Source organism: Coffea arabica, chromosome 4e (assembly GCF_036785885.1).
Source record: "Coffea arabica cultivar ET-39 chromosome 4e, Coffea Arabica ET-39 HiFi, whole genome shotgun sequence".
Lineage (NCBI taxonomy): Eukaryota > Viridiplantae > Streptophyta > Magnoliopsida > Gentianales > Rubiaceae > Coffea > Coffea arabica.
In genome coordinates this window covers 42179688-42203803 of record NC_092317.1, presented here as the reverse complement: position 1 = coordinate 42203803, position 24116 = coordinate 42179688, and the positions used below count along the sequence as shown (strand labels likewise).

The following is a 24116-nucleotide window of genomic DNA, read 5'->3' as shown; positions in this document are numbered from 1 at the left end:
GTTGGTTTTGAAGTGTCAGCACCCATATTCCCTAGAATTCACAATGTTTAACAAATAAAAAATGAATAAATAAATTACAAATTTATTTAATTATATTTAATAAAATGATATCAAATTTGTTATAATATTTTAGTTTACAAATGATACCTGACATAAACATAGAAGGTCGACTCCCAGATACTGAATGCCTTTGTTGTTCGTCTAAAAATTGCAAGTATTGGCTCTCTCTAATTGCTTGCTTCATCTGTTTTTTTTTTCCAACGCCATCCTACTTTCTTCATCAATTTCAAAAATGTTTTCGTCCTCCTCGTCGCCAACCATGTTGAAATTACTATACATATTTTCTTGTTGCAGTGAGTTCAATATTTCTTCTTTTTTCTATTTTATTGTAACTCTTTGAATCTTACCAGCCTTTAGATGCATTTTTATTACATCTGTAACTTCTCCTGGGGCCCTTGAACAAGGTTCAACTTGTCCCGTGACATGACCGACATCTTCTTTCAACCTTGTAATGCCACCATACATTACTTTTCCACAATAATTGCATCTCACAATTTTTCTATTCCCACCCACGGGTTTACCATGTTCCCAACCAATATCCTTGCTCGTCATTGTAACTATGACACGTATCAATATAAATGATTAATTCATCACAAATAATTAAATATATATGAAAAAAATACAACAAGTAGTTTAAGATATTTTATAATAGTAATAATTTATTTCTATTATATTAGTAAGTTAAACATCTAATCTATAATGTAAACCTGCTACAATGATCATTTTTTTATTTATTAAAAGAACTTCAAAATTTAAATATTTATTAAAATTATTACTGCATTTTAGAAAATTACTCAAATAGCTGGGCCGTTATGATTATAAGTATAATTAATTACTATTATAGCTAAAGTCAATAAAGATGAAACTTCTACTAATAGTTATTTCGTAAAATGAATCACTAGCAAGAAATTTTATATTAAAAGATATAACAGTTATTTTAATATTTTCACTAAATGTCAAATGAATTTGAACTAATTTATTATGTACTTTGAATTATATGTGAGATAAGTGTTAAATTTGTGTTTGGCCCAAAATAAATTCCAACAACACAAATTAGCCAGATAAATCTAAATTTCTAAATTTTATTTTGGACACAATCATAATTAATCCAACCTTGGCCTATTACATAAGGGCTATAATTAATCGAAATATGTTTCTAAGTCATACCTTCTAATAAGTATAGAAAACTTAAAGAAATAAATTCATACCTTTTGACCCACGGGAAAAGTCCTTATTTCAAAGGAAAGACCAAGAGAGGGCAATGAAAGGGCCGCCACTGCAACTAAAGTTGATGACTAGCTATGTTCGATAGGAAAGAGAAGCTTGATCCGTAATCACAAATCCCAGTTCTCCGAGTTGATTCCTACTATTTTAGGTACTATCTCACTTCCCTAAGAGCGTCCAAACAAGAACAGAGATGAGAGAAAGCATAAAAATTTTAAATCTATGGACTATTGCACCGACACATAAAATGACTAGTCTAGTCTTTTATTTAAAGAGTTTCGTACCCAAGTGCCAAAGCTCCAGAAAGTTGCAGGAGAAAGCCAAGCAAAGCCTATATAAGAATGGCAGTCGCATTATGGACATCCCATTTGAAAGACAAAACTCCAGGCGGATCCCACCATGGCATAAGAGTTCGTAAGAAGAGTACTATGACTGAGGTGGTCTTCCAGTTTACTTTTGGTCATTTCTCCTCTGAACCTCCTTCTCTCACTTTTCTATCACCTTGGAAGTGATAGCCTTTGAAAGAAAAGTAAAGTGAATGTGCATATACTTGATATATGAACCAAGTTGGAATAATATTACCACATCTTTTCACATGATCAGTACTTTGGCAAATTTGTTTCTATTTCCCAATGAATGATTTCAATATTGACTTCTCCTTCTCGTGTGTTGGGATCTAGCTGTAGTTGTTACTCCAATGGCTCCGGGTTTCCCTTTTTTAATGCTTTTTTTCCTTTTTTTCTAAAGGTTTTTTGTTAAATTCAAGTTAACTCGGAATAACTCGGAGTGACTCGGCCGTTTCAACCCGTCACGGTGACGTATCGGCCGATTTCTCGGCTAGTCAAGTATCTCGGTATCATACCGGGAGGGCCCGAGAGGGTAACGACTCCGCCGAGACCTCTTGTCTTTGAACCATGGGAGGCAACGAAAAGATCAAAATTTATAGTGTGATTCCATTAGTGTATGAATTAAATTTGGATATAAGTTGGAGGGCCTGTAAGTCCACTTAAGCGCTTTGCTGATTTGCTATTGATCCTGCATCGTCCATGGCATTGTCAATGAAATCTTTGCTTTTTTGTTCAAGGGAGTAATTGAGACTCAACAAAAACTCTGATGGTTAGACTGATGCTTAATAATGAATCCAAAAGGAATAAGCAAGATTAAAAAACTAATTATGTTTTTGTTGTTCTGTGATATTGGTTTACCACTGAAAATGATCGATATCTTATTTGAAAGGGACCATAAATTGTTCTGATCACTAACTGATCTGAAGTGTCAATGCCAAATCTAGCGGATGCTGATAAAGTTATTTCTGATCGGCGCAGGTCAATCATGAGAAGCTACAATTTAAGCATCATATATGCAATATATGATCTTCTTTCTTCGCTACTATTTGTTAAGTTTCTTTTTGCCCGCTCATTGTTACGATGTTCCTTTTTAACAACTCAAGTGAATTGAAAAGCTGCACTTTCTTTAATGCATGCACTTTGGATGGGTGAGTGATTTTCCACTTAGCATTATCTTTATACAAGCCAATTTATGGAAGTCATCACTGGATATTTCATTACAAGCATAAGATTTTCATTTCATGAGTTGCTCTGGAAAACTGATTATTAAATGACAACTTGCAGGAACAAAGAAAGATTTGGTGATTTTAATGGCAATAGGTAATCAATCTTGGCCTTTGCCTCTTTCAGACTCACACTTTGTAAGCCTTTCTTGTTCCCTCCCAAGTTTCAACCTAACATCTTATTTTGGCTTGCTTGTAAACTGCTGGTGGTTTGTCAAATCTTCATCGCCCCCATATACCTCAACTTTCATTCAAATAGTTATCCAAACAAAAAAGTAAATTTAGCCCCTCTAATTAAGTAGTTGGAATTTTGTTTGGCATGCTCTTGTTCTACATAGAGCTACTTCTGCTGGTGATCCTGCTATTTTAGTAATTCTTGCCTACTTCTCCCAAGGGAAGTACTCATTTCTAGGTATTTGGTGTAAAAGGGAGAAGTTCCACAATGTTGGAAGCCTTTCTCAAGAATTATGGATCACTGGCACCCTGCGATAAAGAAGATGACTAACTCCTTCAAAATCAAGCTAGGACAAGGTGGCTATGGCTGTGTATACAAAGGAATGTTACACGATGGAAGTCCTGTGACAGTTAAAGTTTTGAAAGAATCAAAAGGAAGTGTAGAAGAATTTATCAATGAGGTGGCAAGTATTAGCAGGACTTCCAATGTCAACATTGTTACTCTTCTGTGTTTCTGTTTCCAGGGTTGCAAAAGGGCTCTTATATATGAATCCATGCCTAATGGATCCCTTGATAAGTTCACTCACGGTGGACGATCCTCTACACATCATCAATAAGAATGCAAGAACTGTACAAAATTTCAGTAGGAATTGCACGAGGATTGGAGTATTTGCACCATGGATACAATACTAGAATATTGCATTTTGATATTAAACCTCATAACATTCTTCTTGATAAAAACTTCACTCCCAAAATCCTGGATTTTGGCCTGGCTAAACTTTGCCCTGGTAAAGAAAGCATTGTGTCATTTTTAAGCGCAAGAGGAACCATCGGATACATAGCCCCGGAAGTTTTCTGCAAGACCATTGGAGGGGTGTCCCACAAGTCAGATGTCTATAGCTATGGGATGACGGTTTTCAAGATGGTTGGAGTAAGAGAGGACACTGAAGTTGGAGTAGTAGATCATAGCAGTGATATGTACTTTCCCGATTGGATATACAAAAGACTAGATCAAGTTGATGAATATGCAATTAATGGAGTTATGACTTATGAATGAAGAGGAGAAAATACTTGCAAGGAAGATGATCATAGTGAGCTTATGGTGTATACAAACTCATCCTTCCAACCGACCAGCAATGACTAAGGTGGTGGAGATGTTGGAAGGAAGCCTGGAGGCCTTACAGTACAGATCCCTCCCTTGAAACCCCCGCAAGGATCTTTAACAGTAGACCTAACCTCTCCTTGTGATTCTGTTTTTCTGCTAGACATTATTAATTAATTGGCCAAAAAAAACTTCCAAAACTTCCAACTTGCGTTTCTGCCAAAATCTGTTTTCTTTTCTAATGATTGTTTCTAATTATTCAGATTAGAAGCTTCAAAATCCGAAATATAGTCAATCAAAAAATATAATTAAAGTTGTGATTTCTTCACGTTATAACTACAATAAAAAAGGGGTAAGTGTCAAATGACGAGGAGTTACAATAATTCTACCTTGAGGACATAATATTTGTAAATCACCACTAATTAATCAATAGACACTGAGTCCAAAACGAAGGCTATTGCCTCCAGGAAACTGTTAAAACCCAAAAGAAACGCAGCTAGGTTAAGAATCTAGATGAAATTTTGTTTGATCAAAAGGCTAAGAAGAAGAAAGAGAGGGTGCTGAAGTTGAAACCAAAAGTGGAAGAAGACAACAAAATTTATGAACTAAGTGACTTTGGCGATGATGCCTCACAGGTTGCCATTGATTTGAAGGATTCAAAAGGGGAAGCACAAGTTTTCATGTTGATGATAAATGTGGATGATATGACTCAACTTCGAGTGAAACACCGGATGAAGCAGAGAAGATTAAAAACATGCACCCTTGAAGTAAAGTAAATAAGAAATGAGGAGGTGACGAAAAGATCAAAATTTATAGTGTGATTCCATTAGTGCATGACCTAAATTTGGGTATAAGTTGGAGGGCTTGTAAGTCCACTTAAGTGCTTTGCTGATTTGCTATTGATCCTACATCATCCATGCATTATCAATGAAATCTTTGCTTTTTGTTCAAGGGAGTAACTGAGACTCAGTAAAAACTCTTAACGGTTAAAATGATGCTTAACAATGAATCCAAAAGGAATAAGCACGATTAAAAACTAATTACCTTCTAGTTATTCCTGCGATATTGGTTTACTGCTGAAAATGATCAGTATCTTATTTGAAGGGACCATAAATTGTTCCGATCATTAACTTTTGATCTGAAGTGTCAATGTCAAATCTAGCGGATGCTGATAAAGTTATTTCTGATCGGTATAGGTCAATCGTCAAAAGCTACAATTTAAGCATCATACATGTAATACTGTGATCTTCTTTCTCTACTACTATTTGTTAAGTTTCTTTTTTCCCTGCTCATCCTTACAATGTTCCTTTTTAATCTATTGGACGCACTTTCCTTTTTGGTTAAATTTCCAACTACTTAGAGGGGCTAAATTTCCTTTTTGGAATTTTGCACGCACTTTATCTATTGCAAACCATAAAGGAAATTTAGCCCCTCTAAGTAGTTGTACCACATACAGCTGCTTCTACTAGTGGTCTTGCTATTTTAGTCATTCTTGCCTACTTCTCTTGAAGGAAGTACTCATTTCCAGGGTAGCAAAAAGGCTCTCATACAAGGATTCATTCCTAATGGATCCCTTGAGAAGTTCGCCTATAGTGGAAAAATCCTTGACAAACCGTCAACATGGATGGCAAACATTGTACAAAATTGCAGTAGGCATAGCTCGAGGATTGGATTTTGCACCGTGGTTGCAATACTAGAGCACTACATTTTGACATAATGCCTTGTAACATCCTCGTAGATAAAAACTTCTGTCCCAAAATCTCTGATTTTGGCCTTGCTAAACTTTACCTTCAAAAAGAGATCATTGTCTCAATACTAGGTGCACAAGGGACAGTTGGATATATTGCTAATGAAATTTTTTGTAAAAACATTGGAGGGGTATCTCGTAAGTCTGATGTCTATAGCTATGGGATGATGGTTTTTGAGATGGTTGGAGAAAGAAAGAATATCGATGTTGGAGTAGATCATAGTAGTGAAATATACTTTCCTCTTTGGAGTTACTCAAGACTAGATCGAGGTGACTAAGAGCTTGGACTGTATGGAATTTGGAATGAAGAGCAGAACGAACTTGCAAGGAAAATGATAATAGTGAGCCTGTGGTGCATACAAACTAATCCCTTGAGCAGGCCATCAATAAGTAAGGTTGTGGAGATGTTAGAAGGGGAACTTCCAGGTCTTGGAAATCCCTCCCAAACCTTTCTTGTCTTCTCCAGCAGGAGCATCAGAAGATTCTTCAACAATATATCCATCTGGAATAGTCTCATGATTTTGTAATATTAGCAATTTCACCGAAAGAAGAACTGGACTCCTGTTTCTGCTAAAATTCCACTCAGTTTCATTTTTAATCCCAAATAAAAGTTTAGAGATGAAAATGCAGAAGCTCCCCCTTCATGCCTATAAAGGCAAGTAAAGAAGACGCTAACACTATGTAGATGTAAAGACCACGTTTTTGTCATTTACTAGTTTTAGACCTCTAGAGGTGTCAGTGAACTTGATTCTTGAATTGATAAGTTTACCCTTTATCGATATATGGTTAAGAAAAAAACTAGATGATTCTTTTTCCTTGTTAGTATTGATTATAGTTCATAACTGTGTGGAGTCTACAGAATTCACCTACATAAGTTCTCTTGATTTTTACTTGTAATCATCGTGAAATTATCAGTTGAATTGAACTGTCGAAACAGAGAAATTATCCGTTGCATCAGAGCTTGTCAAGTTCTTTCCTGTATTTTTTCAGATTGAGAAATGGTGACTGCAAATCTCGAATGGTCAAACAACAACTGCTACCTTCATATGTGCTGCTTGCCAGACTGATATTCCCCAACTGAAGGCATATCAGTTCCATATTCTCCACTAACTTAAAGGTCAAAGCCTTGGCAAGGTTCTTTGCTTTGCTCTCATTGTCTTGACAACCAAGGATGCCATCGAATGAAAACGGCTACTGGATTTGAAGTGAATTGCACCTTGAATATTTCTGCTCAATTTTCGCTTTGATCTTTTTTTTTTTTTTTTTGAGTCAGCCAGAGATATTTGTATCTACTGTGGTGTCTGACCAACAGATGTGACTGTAATATATTTGCCACTGTGTCAATAGAAAGCTCTTGAGAATTAGGAGATTGTGAGAGCATTGACTGATCGATGGGATGTTGCATATTAGTTGAGCTCCCAAATTCTCAAGTTGAAGATTCTGATTTTGAGCCGAGCCGTATAATCATAATCACGGAAGAATGGGATTGGAATTCAGAAATTGAAGTTCTTAACGAGTGGAAAGGAAAAGACTAACGGCCAGTTTTGGGAGCTTAGGATAGAAAAAAACAAAGAGAGAAAAAGAAGAAGAAAAGAAAGGATTGGTTAGGGAAAAATAAGAGAGAAAAGACTCAAGTGTACGGGGAGTTGGAGAGGTAGAGAAAGTTTGTAGTTGTAATTAGTTTTACAAATGTGTTCCTTTAAAGAATGATGTGTGTCTCTTTTAATTAAGGATTAATCTTTCTTACACTGACAGTGTTGGATGAATGATAACTATGTAAAATTTGATTTTAAAATTCAACTTTTACACACATGTCATGAATCAAGCAATAATAGTATATACACTGTCAGTGTATATAAGATTTACTCTTTAATTGAAGAATGATGTTACAACTTATAACGGTTGTATGTACTAACAATTCTTTTGGTAAATAACACTTTATCCTCCTATGGTATAGCTAATTATTACATAATCCCCCTATAGTTTTAAAAGCTGTATATAGCCCCATTATAGTTTGGATTAAAATTTCAAAGTGACGGAAATAATCATCCATAACAGAACCTATAAAAATATCAAAATTATCCTTGTTTAAAAATTAAAATGGATGAAGCGATCAAAATACATAAACATAATATGTATGACATTCTAATTCCATATGATTTTATATTTTACTATATAACCCCCTTATGATTTAGTAATTTATCATATAATCCCCTTATGATTTTCAATATATATACATAACTCCCATGTGGATGGTTAATAAATAATTTTCAACTTTACATAGGGGTATTTTTGATATTTTAGTTGACTCTATTATGGATTACAAATTCCGTCATTTTGATACTTTAATCCAAATCATGAGAGGGTTATATATAACATTTGAAACCATAGGGGGAATATGTAAAATAATACTAGACCTCAGGATGGTATAGTGTAATTTGCCCTTTTTCTTTTGGTATAACTTGAGAAAAATCACTTATATGTTTCAACAAAGACAGATTGCTAGAGAGTTTTGTGCAATCCTTCAACAACCTTCTCTGTTTTTTGCGGTGAGTAATATCTCTAAGGAACCTTTTATCTGAATATAAACTTGTAGTGGTTAAAGAGCAGACCAATATCCTGATTTTGCACTTGAGTCTGCAACATGCTTAGGTGTTTGCTTTCTGATTTTAAGCCCTGTTTTCTGGGCTCTGTGTGATGATCTCCTGTAGTGGAACTTGGACATGGTTGAGGTTCTCAATTGATGAAAAATGACAATAATATCAATTGGCTAGTAATCTCAATTTCAGGAAGTAGTTGATTGTGTTTGGATAACGTGCTCGATGAAGCTGATAAGTTTGTATCACATACTATGACCTCATTATTTTTGCCAATTTACAGGCCTTTGATGGGTACAATGGAAATGCTGCTGCAATTTTTTCTAGGGATAATTTGTTGAATCATATTTTGATGGGCACAATAGAAATGGTGCTGCAATTTTTGATGGAGATATTTTGATGGGCAGGAAGAAATAGGAAGCCTTTGGCATGGTAATAACAGGCTATTTACCACAATACTACTTATCCATATGGTAAGAATGATGGTCAATAAAGCTAGAACCTTCTGTCAGCATATAGTTTCCTAAAGCTAACTTCAAGAACTTGAACCTTGGCCTAGGGGAGACAATTTCTGACACGACCCGAAAATATGACATGAACCTAACACGAAATTAATGGGTTTGGGTTGAAGTTTTGGGGGTTCGGGTCAGAATCGGGTCGAACCCGATGAACCCGAAAAGAAAACAGGTCGATTTCGGGTCAACCCGTGGTGACCTGATATGACTCGTTTACAAATTAAAAATAATTTAATAAACATAAAAATTATTTTATCTAGCTAAACTAAATCATTCTTTTTTTTCAAAGGCATTAATTACTTAATCCTAAATGAATTTATTTACCTTGTGTGAAGTTAAAATTATTATATTTGGACAAATAATATAATTCGTTTTAATTTATTTTATATTTGGTTTGGGATAAAACACTTTTACGGTGTTTAATTTATTTTGGATTTGATTTGAAATTATTTATTTAAATTTTTATTACTTGATGATGTAATTAATTTTGTGAGAAATTGATTTTATTAGAATTTATAGTGATAAATTAATAAATTAAAATTAATTTTCGGGTCATTTTGGATCGACCCGCCAACCCAAAATTTTCGGGTTCGTGTCAGATATACTGACCCGTCACGGGTTGACGGATCGGGTTCGGGTCAACAGATTTTTGACAGGTCGAATCTTGGCCCGACCCGCCAACCTGATTGGACCCGAATTGCCACCCCTACCTTGGCCCGTTAAGGTCTTTCAGGAAAATGAGCTTTTCATACTAGCTTGTAACCCTCCACTTCGAGCAAAAAAAAAAAAAAAAAAATAATTATGAAAGGATAGACCCGCTCAGGGAAAATAGAAAAAGAAAAGGTCTCGCGTTGGTCATAGACAAGGGGCATGTGCGGTTGAAGCTGAAATATCCAACATCTACCAAGAAAAAGAAAAAGAAAAATCATTGGTATATAACATCCAACCCGATCGGACCAAATAGTGATTTTGGGTTGACTATTTTGATTCCGTAGTTTCAACTTAAAAGATTATTAGGCCAGTTCGTTGGATGCGCATATCACAAATGATATCAGAACAAATCTTGCATAATTTTAATGTCATGTAATGAAAAAGCATTGGTATATAATGTTGGGATCATCAGATTACTAATAATTTTTTTATTTTAAACCCGTGATTTCAGTTCAAAAGGTTATTATCCCAATCCGTTGGATGCGGGATTAAGCACCACATTGGACGGCGGCCATCACACACAACTGAGTGGATAGTTGGATTTTGCGTCATAGCATTGGTATATAATTTCAGAATCCATCGGATCACTAATAATTTTTCATTTTGAATTTGTGATTTCACCTCAAAAGATTATATCCATTTTGAACCTGTGATTTCAACTCAAAAGGTTATTATCCCAACCCAATAGATGCGAGACTAAATGCCACATTGGACAGCGGCCATCGCGCACAATTGAGTGGATAGTTGGATTTTGCGATAACGCAAAGTTTTAAAAGTGAAAAATCGACCAAGGAAAAGGAAAAGCATTGGCATATAATGTCCAACCTGTTGTGTTACTAATAAATTTAGATTAATCATTTGGGAAAATCACCAATTTAGTCCTCAAACTATTTTACTAAAGCCGATTTGGTCCCTAAAAGTTTTATCGCACCAATTAAGTTCCTTAACTAAAATGCTTGTGCCAATTGAGGACTTATACGGCGTCGCCACCCAAAACTCATGTATCTGTACAGAAAACAATGGCCAGGCAAGGGCGTTTTTGGAAGTTCGCATCCTAATTTCTACGGAAAGCAAGACAGAGCCCATTTTGCGTCCGAATTGGGGGAAACCGTGAAATTAGGGGTTTTCCAAGACAGAAACCCATTTTGCATGCAAATAGCGGAAGAAATTGGGGGTTTGCCCCTATTTGCTTGTAGAAATCTTGAAATTATTTGAAAACCGCGAAGTCTCATTTGCATTTTTCAAGTTGGTCTTCTGTGATGCTTCGGAATTCATAGTCCAGTCGTGTTGTATTGTCGCACATGTCTTGGCTGCTGAGGGGTTGAGGTTGATGGCACAGGATGTTCTCTCTTGTGTAAGTAGTAGAATTGGTGAATGTAGGAGTAATGAGTTGGTAGAGTTTATGTGGAGAGAGCATAGCAAGTATGAGTCAGATTTCTCGATTCTTGATTCTTTGATGAGGGCGTTTGTGAATGCAGATATGGGTTCCCAAGCATTGAAAATCTGGGATAGAATGAGGGAGGTCAGAATTAGACCAAGTTTATCAGCTGTTAGCATTTTCTTTGCGCTGCTAATTAGAGTTGGTGATTATGGTAGTGTATGGAAGTTATTTAGAGATATGATCCAAAGGGGACCTTGCCCGAATATTTTTGTGTATAATGTGATGATTCTTGGCTTTTGTAGAAAAGGGTGTGTTAGAACAGGAGAAAGCTTGTTGTTTTTGATGAGGAAGTATGGTTGTGAACCTGATGTTATTGCACATAATTTGCTAATAAGTGCATATTGTGTGAGAGGCTGGACATCTCATGCTCTGAATTGGGCGCATTTTATGGCGGAAAGCGGTTGTGAACCAAGCACTGCCACATTTGTTACAATTATTAATGCACTCTGCAAGGAGGGCAACATTGTAGAAGCAAGGAAAATATTTGAAGAAATGCAAGAAATGGGTGTTTCACCAGGCACTGTGACATACAATGCTTTGATGGATGGCCATGTAAAGGCAAGAGAAATTGGTGAGGCTAATATGCTCTATGAGGAAATGCGGAATATGAGAGTTGCAGGAAACTTTGCGGTATAACTTTTAACATTTTGGTTGCAGGAAACTACAAATATGGGAGGGAAGATGATGGCAACAGGTTCTTAAGGGAATTATCTATGATGGCTTTGATTCCTGATTGTTCAATATCTGACATGTCCATTTCAGGATTGTGTTGGGCAGGAAGGTTAGATGAGGCTTTGCACTTACTGAAGACTATGCTTGAGAAGGGCATACCTGTTAGCATAATTGCCATCAATTCGCTCATTTGTGCTTACAGCAGAGCAGGACTGCATGAGAAAGCTTTTGAAGTGTATAACATAATGACAAAATTTGGTCTTACTCCTTCTGCTTCCACATCTACTTCTCTGCTGATAGGTCTAACTAAAGTAGGGAAGCTTCAAATTGGATTGGATATTTTCACTGGAAAAATGCATCAAAATGGTAGAACGTAGATGAACTATTTATTACCACTGATGCTAGCAGCTATATTCTGTCTTGGAAAATCCCTAATTTCACAGGTTTCCCCCAATTCGGATGCAAAATGAGCTCTGTCTTGCTTTCCGTAGAAATTAGGATGCGAACTTCCAAAAAGGCCCCTGCCTGGCCGTTGTTTTCTGTACAGATACATGAGTTTTGGGTGGCGACGCCGTATAAGTCCTCAATTGGCACAAGTATTTTAGTTAAGGAACTTAATTGGTGCGATAAAACTTTTAGGGACCAAATCGGCTTTAGTAAAATAGTTTGAGAACTAAATTAGCGATTTTCCCTAATCATTTTGAATTTGTGGTTTCAATTCAAAAGACTATTTTGCCAATCCATTGAACGCGAGGTGTTACAGTAAGTGTCTTTATATAACGGTTCTTAGTGGTACAAATCGGCATCATCAGTTCGGTATGATTTGAACCATTCATTTAAAAACTTACCAAAAAAAAATACCAAACTGACATAGCCCAATTTAAACCAGTAGAGAGGTTCTGGATTTGTTGATCACTTCAATCTAATCTAATACATATATGTAAGCAAGGACTCAAGCCATGTCTTGGCCTTACTTATTTAAAATGTTTATTTAAAAAATTCTCATTGTGATACATTTTGTTTTCCTATTTCATACATATATTCACGTTTTTTATTTTTCAGATTTAAGAGTTTTTCCAAATCTATATGTTAAATCTAATGATTTTTGAAATCAGATATCTGTGACATATGACTTATTCTATGTATCTTCTGTCATTAGTTCAACTTTTTTTATCAAGCAAATTGTATTGAACAATTTTCATCTTATTTATTAATAATATTGACTTATGTTTTATACCCAAAATAAAAAACTACAATTTCTCAATCATCATTTTTTCTTAGCATAATAGCTTAGCTTACAATTTACCCGATTTCCATCCTATTAGTTTTGGTAGTTCATATTCTTTATTTCACAAGTGCAAGACATTGGGCATTCACTATGTCATTATGCTTAAAGATGTAGCCGTTTGCTTCTTGATTGGATGATTTCAATAATTTGCTTTTCTTTCCTTTTGCATTGGACTAGGGCTGCAAACGAATCGAGCCGCTCGCGAGCGGCTCGAGTCAAGCTCGAGTCGAGCTCGTTATTAATTGAGCTCGAGTCGAGCTCGAGCCGGCTCGAGTCAAACTCGAACTCGAGCTCGAGCTCAGAATATTAAGCTCGTTAGCTCGCGAGCCGGCTCGCGAGCTTGGGTATATATATATATTTTTTTTTATTTTTATTTTTATTTAATAATAAAATTACGTATATTATATATATTTTTTTTATTTTTATTTTTATAGTAAAATTACGTATATATCCTTAATATTTTATTATTTATTAAGAAAAAATATTATTTTATTTATTTTTTTTAAAATAAAATATTTATTTTTTATTTTTTTTCGAGCTCGAGCTCGAAATTTGCCAGCTCGTCGAGCTCGAGTTCGAGCTTGGTAAAATTTAATCGAGGCTCGGCTCGATTAGCTCAAAGCTCGACTCGACTCGGCTCGTTTGCAGCCCTACATTGGACTAAAGTATAGGATGATATTTGTTGGGCGTACACCGCCCCCTTTCTCGCTTGTCAAGGAGGCCAACAGAATCCGACATTTAACACACAAGTGCATTAATACCCGCACGACGGCATTTCAATTATTATTATTATTAGTGATAAATGCACTCCCAACATGTGCACAATACAAAAATACACGATCGAGTATTTTATGTAAAAAATTTTATTGCTGAAGCACTTTATCTCTTAAATTTTTTTCATAAAAAATTCCACATTAATAGTTATATTGCTTGGGGATAATTATGTTAAAAACATATGCTTAAATAGTTGAAAGATAGTTAAAATAAAAGTTGTTTTTATAAGAGTAAAATTAAATTTCATAAAGTACCAATAAACGTTTACCCCAAACCCCTTTCTGTTCCTTTATATATAGTATAGATTATTATTATTATTATTATTATTATTATTATGATGTAATTGCATTCTAATTGCCATGTCAGGGATCTACTCTCACGAGTGCCTTGAATAAAGTTTTCCCCTAAAGCAAATACAATAAATACATACATAATTTACATTTGTAGATTATAACTTAAAAGATTGTTCACTCCTCTATCTCACAACTGGTAAAATGCTGCATTATTTGTTCTTTTCAGCAGCAATTTATGGAAAAGAGAGAGAGAGAGAGAGAGAACCAGGAACTGGAATTTGCAAAAGATTAATCGCATCACCACAACCTGGAAAAGCCTTCACAGAACCAGACAAGAAGCTAGCAAAAGCATCATCCAGCATATAGAGAACTCTGATACACCTTGCATGTTCTTCAGAGCGTGTAGCACCAAGAATCTGGAAAAATAGTAGCAGCTAACTACTCAATGTTCCAATGCTCTACATGTATACTGTATCTTAGCAAAATTAAGCTATTAGAAAAGCTATTAAATGGAAAGCCAACCTGTTATGTTAAATAAAGACAGCTTCAAGCCATAGAGAAACAACAGCGGTAGGAAAATGAAAACCCAAAGATTTCTCGCTGGTGCTTTATCACTTGAAGCCGACTACAAATCAAACAATATTTTGAAGCTTGTAAGGATGAATGGTTCCAAATGCCGTCCCATGCATCAAAATCTGTGAAGAAACTTTCAATAATATGGTTGTCTATGTAGATCGCATGACAAATGGTTATATTAGAGAGATAAGTCATACAAAGAAGCTTCGTCACCTCACTATTACCTCAAGCTTACTACCAGGAGACAATTGAATGCAGAAACATGGTTTGTCTCTTGCCATAAAAGGCTTGGTAACCATGGGGATGACGCAACGAGTTAAAATAACTGGACTCCACTACACTATCAAGTTATTTTAGACCACATTTTTAGCAAAAACAAAATTTTCCTTGGTCAATGAATTTTTTCTCCAGACATAGGACTACAAAGAATAAACAGACGATGAAGGTAGATGTTCTTATGCTTGAGAAGAATATAAAATGAAAATAAAAAAAAATCAGATAACTAACCTCAAACCCATTGGACACGGTAGTTATCTCTATCATGCTGCACTCATATGCCTAAAAACAATGATAGACTTCTTGTGCTCATCATCATCAAGGCCTTTGGACCTTTCTTTTTCAAGCTACATCAAAACAAGATCAATGAGGATCAAGAGCTACAAAGTTAAAAAAGAAAAACAGGGGGAAAAAGAGGAATAAAAGCATGACATTTCAAACACATATACCTCAGCCTCCAACTCAGCTATTCTTCGCAATGATATTTGTTCAACACATGCGCGTCTTTTGCACTCATCCTCGAGTAATCCTGTTATTTGATACCTTAATTCGGCCATTTCCTGTGCCAAGTCCTCGGCTTCTTCTTTTGCTTTTAGCTTTTCCTCTTTTAATTCTTCCTAGCACCATCAAAATAAACATCTCAGATATTGTCTGTCAAAATGCATGACCACTTGCACTTCTAATTATCATACTGTGGTTGACTTGATTGCTATCAAGTTCACTAATATGACAAATCATGTCCTCATGGAAGTGTAAACATACCTTAAGCCGTTCTACAAGAAGTTCATATTGATGCACTTGATGTGACATTTTGTACATCTTTTCCCTCAGTTCTGCATCTGAATCTCCTAAGACTACAAGTTTCGAAGGGAGTGGTCCCAAAATTTCTCCACAAGTTCTTCAAAACAAATACAGCAGATATAACATATTAAGTTCAAAAAACCAAAAGAGACGAGACAAATAAATTATAATAAGATGATGAAGAGTTGGTATTCAACTAGAAAGCTAAAAACTTAAAAATAAGTGACCTAGTTGAGCATACAGAATGTGGAAGTTCAATTAGGATCAACATCCAGAAAAAGGCATGTCATTCATGAATAAGTATGGTTATTGTCTTATAATTCCAGCCAGTTATCAGGAAATTGGGGTAGGAAAAGAAAATTCCCGCCACATGTATTCCAGAGAGCTTCCTGTCCCTAGTAGCAGTTTGAAACTTCCAGAATTTGACCATGAAGAATTTTATTGGGGGATAGGAAGGGGGGGGGGGAGAAGAAGAAATGAGAATAAGTAAAACCAACTTTCATTTCAAAATTTTTTCACATTGTCAATTCCATAATAAGCTGATAAAGAGTTGACTTCCACAATTCAATTCTGACCAACTATTCAGAGGCATCTGGTGATGGTTTCAAGTAATTAAGACACATTCTTTACCAGATCCAGCAATCTAAATTTGGCAAGCATCAATTCACCTTGCAATGATATCACAAAACAAATTACTATCTACTAAAGCAGACATTGATGACCTACAATGTCACCCAATTTATAAGTCCTCCAGCCTCATTTAAGTTCTTACCAACTAGTGCATTATCATTTAACTATGTTGCTCGGACTCTTCACTTCACCCTGCTGTATCCATGTCCAACTCTTCATTTTGCACAAGAGTTCCCATGTCTGCAGGACTCTCATACCCGAGTCCGAGTAACATAGACATTTAACAAGCAAGACACCTCCCCGAAATGTTGGTGGCTTTTAAACTTTTGTAGGGTAAGAATGCATCAAGTGTTACCCAAACCATGAAGCTATTGTTTAAGATTTATCAACTTTATTGCAATGACCTCTCCTTAAGCTGACCCCAAATATGAACAACAATTTTTGTTAAGGAAAATAAGAAATGATGAGACTTTAATACCTACAAATGTATGTACACATATAAATGTATACTTGTTAAGTGCATATCCAGGCTGCAATATACCTAATATCTTCTCCTAATTCACTCAAGGACAGGTCCTTGTCCACTGGAGACCCTTGAAATTGTTCTTCCACCTTTTGGCAAAACACTTTTGTGTCCATTTTGGATTTTTGGAACATTAAAGTTAGATCTTTATTTTCCTTTCCTAAGCACTGAATGGTCTTCTTTTCATCTTGGAGTTGATGCCTAAGGTCTTGAATCAAATTATTCATCCGAGCATTCTCTAGGGCTGTTTCTTCTTGTAATTTCTTAGCTTGGAAAAATTTCTGCTCCAAGGCTAATAAATCGAGCTTCATGCTCTCTATTTCGCATTGATAATCTAGTCCAGCAGATGAAATTGACTCCTCCAATTTATCTATACACAGGATCGCTTTTTGTAGCTCCACCTCTTTATTCTCCAATTCCTGCATCAAGAAGGAGTGCTCGAAGTTGGAATTTCTCAACTCCTCCCTTAACCTTATGACCTCCTCCTCTAGAATTTCCATGTTTGCAAGTTTCAACTGAAGACTGCAAACCTGCTCGTCGAGACAGACTGCTTCTGTGTTTCTTGCATTTAGTTGATCCTGCAAATAATCTGCAAGGATAGCATTGAAACAGAAGCTTTAGGAAGACCTCCAGGTTAGGTGAATGGAAGATAAACTATAGCCTGGTAATACACGGAAAAATACTGTACATATATCCACTTGGAATGGTCCAATGAGAAAGAGGCCACATGGAAGTTCATAGGGTAATCTACAACTAGTAGGTGTATCCTAGTAGCTGACAGAATAGAAAATCATCTCTTGCAACCTGAATGTATGTGATGTACTTAAGGCAGTTAGGGGTTTTTTAAGCGCTGCATCCCCAACAAATTCCATGCTTGAGAAGAATAAAGAAACTAAGCAATTAAACAGAAGAAAACAAGAACATTAACACACATGAGAGAAAATTTCTCTGTTAGCAGAACTTCAGGTTTTCAGCAACCTCCAAGACTACCAAATAAAGTGTGGAAGTAAAGTATTAGAGGCCCATCACCAGAAAACTCATACCAAGGCAAAAACGCCGCCCTATTAAAAGTTGAAGCATTAAAGCAAGCTTCTTAATATCTGAACATTACAATGGGAGAAATATATGGCCTGTAGAAAGCATTAAAGAAGCCTGTACATTACTAAATAATCATCTTTTCTCAGAATAATTTTCTAAGGGTGGTTGATGAACATAATACTTGAGAAGATACCAGAGGCGTGCTATCATCTACATCTCTTCAGCAGACAGATTCTAGAATTTTACAAGCAATAAAAAGAACTAAGATATTGGAATCTGTGCCACAACTTCTAGAACAGTGATTGAACAATTAAATGCATTGAAAGAGAAGTACAAATAGCACCTATTTCTTGGGAAGAATTGTTGAGCTCTCTTTCTAACTGCTCCATGCGTTTCTTGTCTTCTGTTTGGGCCTCAGACAGCGTCTTCACGTGAAGTTCCAGTCTCTGAATCAAAGGAACTTAAATAGTCAGGCCATTATTAGAAGCTGCTTGTGTCTTGCTTCATCCCAATACTGGCTATACTTGGTAGTGTAAAAACATTTTAGCAATCCAGTAGTTAGATAACTCTCACGTTCACTTTCATCATATTCAAAAATAAAAGACAAGACAAACATTACCTCATCTAAGAGTCATTAACGACAAAATTTGACAAATATTGCAATTAATAAGCATTTCTCTGCTATAAGCAAGATAGGTGGACACTAAAAAGAATTTCCAATACATGGTACTTTTGTCTACGACCTACTTGAAAGGTAGCAAGAAAGACGTATACTCCAAGTCTTACACTCAAGTAATATTACGTACAAAAGCACTCAGAATCTAGATTTCATCGCTGCTACAATCAGAAAGCTAAAAGCAGCAATGTAACAATTAACAGAATTTTAAGCACTAAATCTCCAGCAGCTTTTGACTAATATAGTGCCACAGATATGAGTTAAATGATAACCTCAACCATGGAGGGTCTTACTTTTGCTTATTAGAATGCGATTGCAGACATGCTATATCCCAAAAGCAAGGAGTTTTAAAGAGATTAGAACGTGATGCATCATTGTTTATGCAAATTTCTTGAATGGAGGAGTTAAGAATAAAGAAATTACTCTAATCAGTTCAAAGCTCTGAGATTGTGAATCCTTCAACTTATCCTTTTCTTCCCTCAACTGCAACGAAAACATAGAAAGCAGAAAAAATCAATGATACCAGCAGCAGAAAGATCTCCATTCAACATGACAGATCCATCATCTTATCCACAGTTAGCAGCTTACATAAGTACCAATGAGCAGAAAACATCTATACCAAGTTATAATACTAAAAATTTACAAGGCTGTATCCAATGCATAGATTCCTCTCTGGACTAAAGAAAGAAAATAGGTAACAGCTATAGGATGGAAAAGATGAAAATGTCCAAGATTGTGATGCAGTCACTACCAACAGCTCAGACAGAGCATTAGAAAAAGAAGTAAATTCACTTTATAGCTAGTATCTAGGTCCCACACAATTCACTAGAGTGCAAGAGCAACTGGACTCTTCTACATTTCTTCAATTTCTCTTGATGAACAAATGAATCAGATAAAACCGACCAAAAGGTTTTCATTAATGTTTTAAAACAGTAAACCAACAGTAAAATTTTCATACACAGAGACCGGCACATGATTATAATGTTCTCTTCAATGTTTCTGAAATTAAATCATGAACTAAACACTAATGTAGAATGTTTGATACAAAACTTTTTCTTTCCAACTTAATATTCATTCCAATTTTAAATTAAGCAGCAATTACCAAATTCTGTGCAAGATAAAAGGGAAAAAGATAATAAAAACTGAAACTTTTACCTCTTTACATCGAGTCCTAAATTGGAAAAGCTCCTCAGCATCAAAGGAATTCTCACTACTACTGCTGGATTGACTAGACATCTGCAAAACATAAAACAAATACCAAAATGAACAAATTCAAAAGAATACTTGTTTCTTTAACCGAATTATGCATATCTCACCTGCTAAAACTCCTGAAACAATTCATTGACGCAAAAACAATTGCAAAAAAAAAAAAAAATCAGCAAACTGTGTTCAACAAAAGGTTTCTGTAAAGAAAAAAAATAGAAAGAAAATAAAAATAAAGACTTTCTTCTTTGCTTGATACATGCATTTGTGGCCAAGGAAAAAAAGGTTGTGCAAGAAAATTCATGAAATGGATGGATTCTTGATGACCCATCATTGTTACTTTCTAAAATAATCATAAATCTTCTGCTAATTCAAGACTAAAAAAAATCAATATACTCATCGATGACGGGATGGGAAGGGCATACCTATTGGTGCTTTGAAATTTCCCAAATGATTTTCTATCAGTATGTGAGATTGAATTTGCAGGAATTTTTAGTGAAATCCAAGAAGAATGAACCTGAATTGAATTGACTTGAAGAAGGCTGAAAAAAAGAGATTTAAAAGTTTGGGAAATTTTTTCTACCAAAAAAAGAAAATTTTGGGAAATTTGCTTAGCTGATTGTAGAATGAGACATCAGGTGGCCAATTAAATTGAAAAGGGGAAAGTAAAAAATTACTCAAATTTCAAAAGTAGGGACCACTAATTAGCTAAGTTTTCATGTAGTGGGCCGGGTTGATCGTATTAGAATACGAATGGACTTGAGCCTGGACCTAGACTGCAAACACCGGAGGATTCATCATAGTCGGATACGGGAGTTGGACGGATGTCAGAAAACCGTTCAAGAAATTTTAAAGGCTCAGATCAACTGGAACGAACATGAGCGGTCAAGAAAATGTCACGTCCTCTATAATAAAAATAGAGATGATCACAGCGTAATACTATAAGTTACTACGTCATTTCAATAAGCGAAGCAAAAAATGAAAAATAGAAAGAACTTATTCTATAACATTTTGTTTGCCGTTGATGAAATTCCAAAGTTCAAAATCCAAATTTGAAAAGAAAATTTTGGTGGGACTAGGATTTAAAACTAGTATTTGAATTTTGAAAGGATAGGAAGAAATTGGTGGTAGTGGATTTTCTTAGAACAAAATAGGTGGTCAAACATTCACAAACAAAAATCTATTTTATTTGAAACAATGATGCTGCAGTTCCTTGTTACTCTCTTTTTTCACAAATTTCCCAATAGAGTTTTAAATCTCCATCTTCCACTCACTCACAAATAAATTTTGGAGGGAAGGGGTACAGGAGAATAGCTGTGGAAAATCCGCAGGAGCAATATATGTCGATTTAACTTTAGAATAATTGAGAGAAGCATTCATCAGATGGCAAATATATGCTTAGAAATACTTTGAAAATTACAAGGGTTATGTAATTACCCATTTTTGGAGAACACACGTATCTACAAAAATTGTCTTTTTGTTCACAATTTCAAATACAATATTTATTGTTTGTTATTTCATAGCTACATATGCATTTCCTACAACTGTGCTCCTCAAATTATTGTTTTCCTTTTTATAATGGATCATTCAATTAATAATCTCTCTACACATAGCTTACCAAGGATATATTATGTAATGGTGATTTTAAAGTAATCTTGCTTAGTTATTTCAGAAAATTTATTATCTGGGTCAGTATAGGGAAAGTTGAATGAGTGGATGCAATAAACTCTTTGTCAGTAACTGAATGGTTAGACATATGGTTATATTATAATAAGCACTTTGTTGTAACTTACTCATAGTTATTCAGTTTTATATTGTACACATTGTTTATTATGATTTAACCATAGTTATTTAATTTTTACACATTATTATTTTGTTTGTACACGTTATTGTCTATTTCATTCACATTAGCATACTAATTTTTGAACCACTATATGAGCTCTTTTTGCACACTCAAAGTATGATTATTTAATTTTTACACTATACATATTGGGTATTATAGTATACCCTTAGTTATTTTGTTTTTACACACTGTTATTTAATTTGTAAACATTATGATTTATTTTGTACACATTCTTTATTATAGTTTACCGTTGGTTATTTAATTATTACACATTCTTTTCTTATTTGTACAAACTATTATTTACTTTGTACACTTTGTACAAGTTCTCTTTGTAAACTCAAGCATAGTCATTTAGTTTTTACACTACACACATTATGTATCATGATTTACTCTTGGTTATTTAGTTTTTACATATTGTTATTTTGTTTGTATACATTGTTTTTTACTTTGTACATAGTGGTTATTATGGTTTACACTTTGTTATTTAGTTTTTACACATTATTACTTTGTTTATAGACATTATTGTTTACTTTATACACACCATATAAACTCTTTTTGCACATTAATGTATGGTTGTTTAGTTTTTTACATTGTTTACTATGTAGTTTTTACATATTGTTATTTTATTTGTACACATTATTATTTATTTTGTACATGCTAGCATATAAGTTTCTAAATCATTATACAATCTCTTTTAAGTATATAGGTGGATCAGAACCCGTACAATTGGTGCCTCATCTATGATTCAATATAGGATATCCTACTGTGACCATTCTAACTTACAATTCCATCACCGAAGATGTTCGCCTTCCATGACAATCTCCATGCAAAGCATGAAGAGAACAATATTTATGTATTTAATTTATCAACGTTACTTTTATAATTGCATATTTGTATTCGGAGAATGTAACCAATTTTATTTGAATTAGATTGGAACTTATTAAGACTAACTTGTATAGATCTCACATATAGGTGGTCAGCAACATTTACCATTGATGCCTCATCTAATTTTCAGTACAGAATACAATGTTGTGACTATGTCAATGTACACTTTCGTATGAAAAGCTAAGAAACAGTATTCCACTAAACACAAGTTAACAAATACTGAAAAAACCCCACGGGCAGCTCGGGCGGACTTCACGTTCTTCGTTAAGGCGTCGGTCCTGGTTTCGATTCCGAGCTTGGACTGCCTGGGGTATTTTCCTGAGGATCGATGGGGCCCGCTCTCCTCGGGGTTGGTAGGATTAGTCGGGGTGAGCCGGGACACCTTCCAACTGAAAAAAAAAAAAAAAAATACTGAAAAAACCCACAAGTTAGATCCGTTGAAAATGTTTGCTTCCATGACGAGCAATCTCTTTCAAGTATACAAATAGATCGAAGCGTATATCATTGGTGCCTCAACCACTTCATCTAGCCTTTCATCTAGCCTTCAGTATAAGATATCTTGTTGTGATCATACCAATGTACAATTCCATCATCGAAAATGTTTGCCTTCAATGACAATTCTCATGTAGAGCACAAAGAGAACGATATTTATGTATTTAATTTACCAATGTTGGTTTCATAACTGCACATAGATTCGGAGAATGTAACCAATTTTATTTGAATTGAATTGGAACTTATTAAGACTAAAATACTTATCATCTTTTAATTCTCGATATAGTCTATGAATAACTGTAGTTGACCAATATTAATTATTTTATGTAATTCAATCAATTTCATTTGAATTAGATTAGAACTTATAGAAACTAAAATACTTGTCTTATTTCTATTCTTCATACTAGTCTATGAATTATCTGTAGTTGACCAGTATTAATTTGTTCCTGTAATTCAATCGAAATGTGATTATATTCAACAACTTGTGAATCTATACTAACAATGACTCCAACTTGTTGAATAGGATGTATAATGTTCAGAAGATCACTTAAACTTGTTGCTGAGATTAGAACCAATTAGATATAACTTACAATCGATTGAATACAATTTATGCATATATTGACATCACAAAATTGACCAATAGGAGTAAGAACAAGTTCCAAATTGATTGCTCACTATCTAAACTTACTCCATACTACCAAGATTTACAACATGTTTCAAATTGATTACGTTTTGCATGATTTGTACTACATACAGTTCAATCATTCTACAACGCTCTTTAGTTTGGTATTCTACAAAATGGTTATCAAACCATTCTGATAGGGATAATTTAGATAGAAAGTCATGTATAAATATGTTGTACAATACGTAGTACTAGTGCAATAAGCTAATAAAATATTATTATGAAATTTCAGACAAAAGATGGTTAATGCAATATATCCACTGAACAACTAGAAGTCCCACATACTTTCAACTTTACTATAGGCTGATTTTGCAACTTTGCCT

General features: G+C 34.8%; 2 protein-coding genes and 1 pseudogene across 4 annotated transcripts; 2 read left to right on the top strand and 1 right to left on the bottom strand.

Moving 5' to 3' along the window:
• Positions 1-3296: 3296 nt before the first annotated feature.
• LOC113740997 (LEAF RUST 10 DISEASE-RESISTANCE LOCUS RECEPTOR-LIKE PROTEIN KINASE-like 2.4) lies at positions 3297-4230 on the top strand (annotated as a pseudogene).
• A 6523-nt stretch (positions 4231-10753) lies between these two features.
• On the top strand, positions 10754-12213 carry LOC113740998 (uncharacterized). Its single transcript, XM_027268499.2, has 2 exons — positions 10754-11712; positions 11799-12213. Exons 1-2 carry the CDS (start codon positions 11031-11033, stop codon positions 12188-12190), a joined length of 1074 nt encoding a protein of 357 aa, XP_027124300.2. The 5' UTR covers positions 10754-11030; the 3' UTR covers positions 12191-12213.
• A 2045-nt stretch (positions 12214-14258) lies between these two features.
• Positions 14259-20673, bottom strand: LOC113741425 (uncharacterized). 3 transcript variants are annotated; one of them, XM_072047882.1, is made up of 11 exons: positions 20317-20673; positions 20005-20016; positions 19844-19924; positions 19112-19171; positions 18356-18458; positions 16993-17563; positions 15783-15918; positions 15470-15637; positions 15252-15367; positions 14691-14863; positions 14259-14584 (listed from the first exon to the last, which is right to left on the bottom strand). In XM_072047882.1, exons 3-9 carry the CDS (start codon positions 19922-19924, stop codon positions 15284-15286), a joined length of 1203 nt encoding a protein of 400 aa, XP_071903983.1. In that variant the 5' UTR covers positions 20005-20016; positions 20317-20673; the 3' UTR covers positions 14259-14584; positions 14691-14863; positions 15252-15283. The 3 variants fall into 3 exon arrangements, with proteins under 3 accessions (XP_071903983.1, XP_027124753.2, XP_027124752.2); XM_027268952.2 differs by lacking the exon at positions 20005-20016 and having other exon boundaries at positions 20317-20670; XM_027268951.2 differs by lacking the exon at positions 20005-20016 and having other exon boundaries at positions 14691-14793; positions 20317-20669.
• Positions 20674-24116: the final 3443 nt, after the last annotated feature.

Coding starts and splice junctions, on each gene's coding strand:
- LOC113741425 (XM_072047882.1), bottom strand. CDS start 19,924: ATGTCTAGTCAATCCAGCAGTAGTAGTGAGAATTCCTTTGATGCTGAG. Junction 17,564..18,355: donor CAATTCTTCCCAAGAAATAG/GTGCTATTTGTA, acceptor CTATCCTTGCAG/ATTATTTGCAGGATCAACTA. Junction 15,638..15,782: donor TTCTTGTAGAACGGCTTAAG/GTATGTTTACAC, acceptor TGATGGTGCTAG/GAAGAATTAAAAGAGGAAAA.
- LOC113740998 (XM_027268499.2), top strand. CDS start 11,031: ATGGCACAGGATGTTCTCTCTTGTGTAAGTAGTAGAATTGGTGAATGT. Junction 11,713..11,798: donor TGTAAAGGCAAGAGAAATTG/GTGAGGCTAATA, acceptor TTTTGGTTGCAG/GAAACTACAAATATGGGAGG.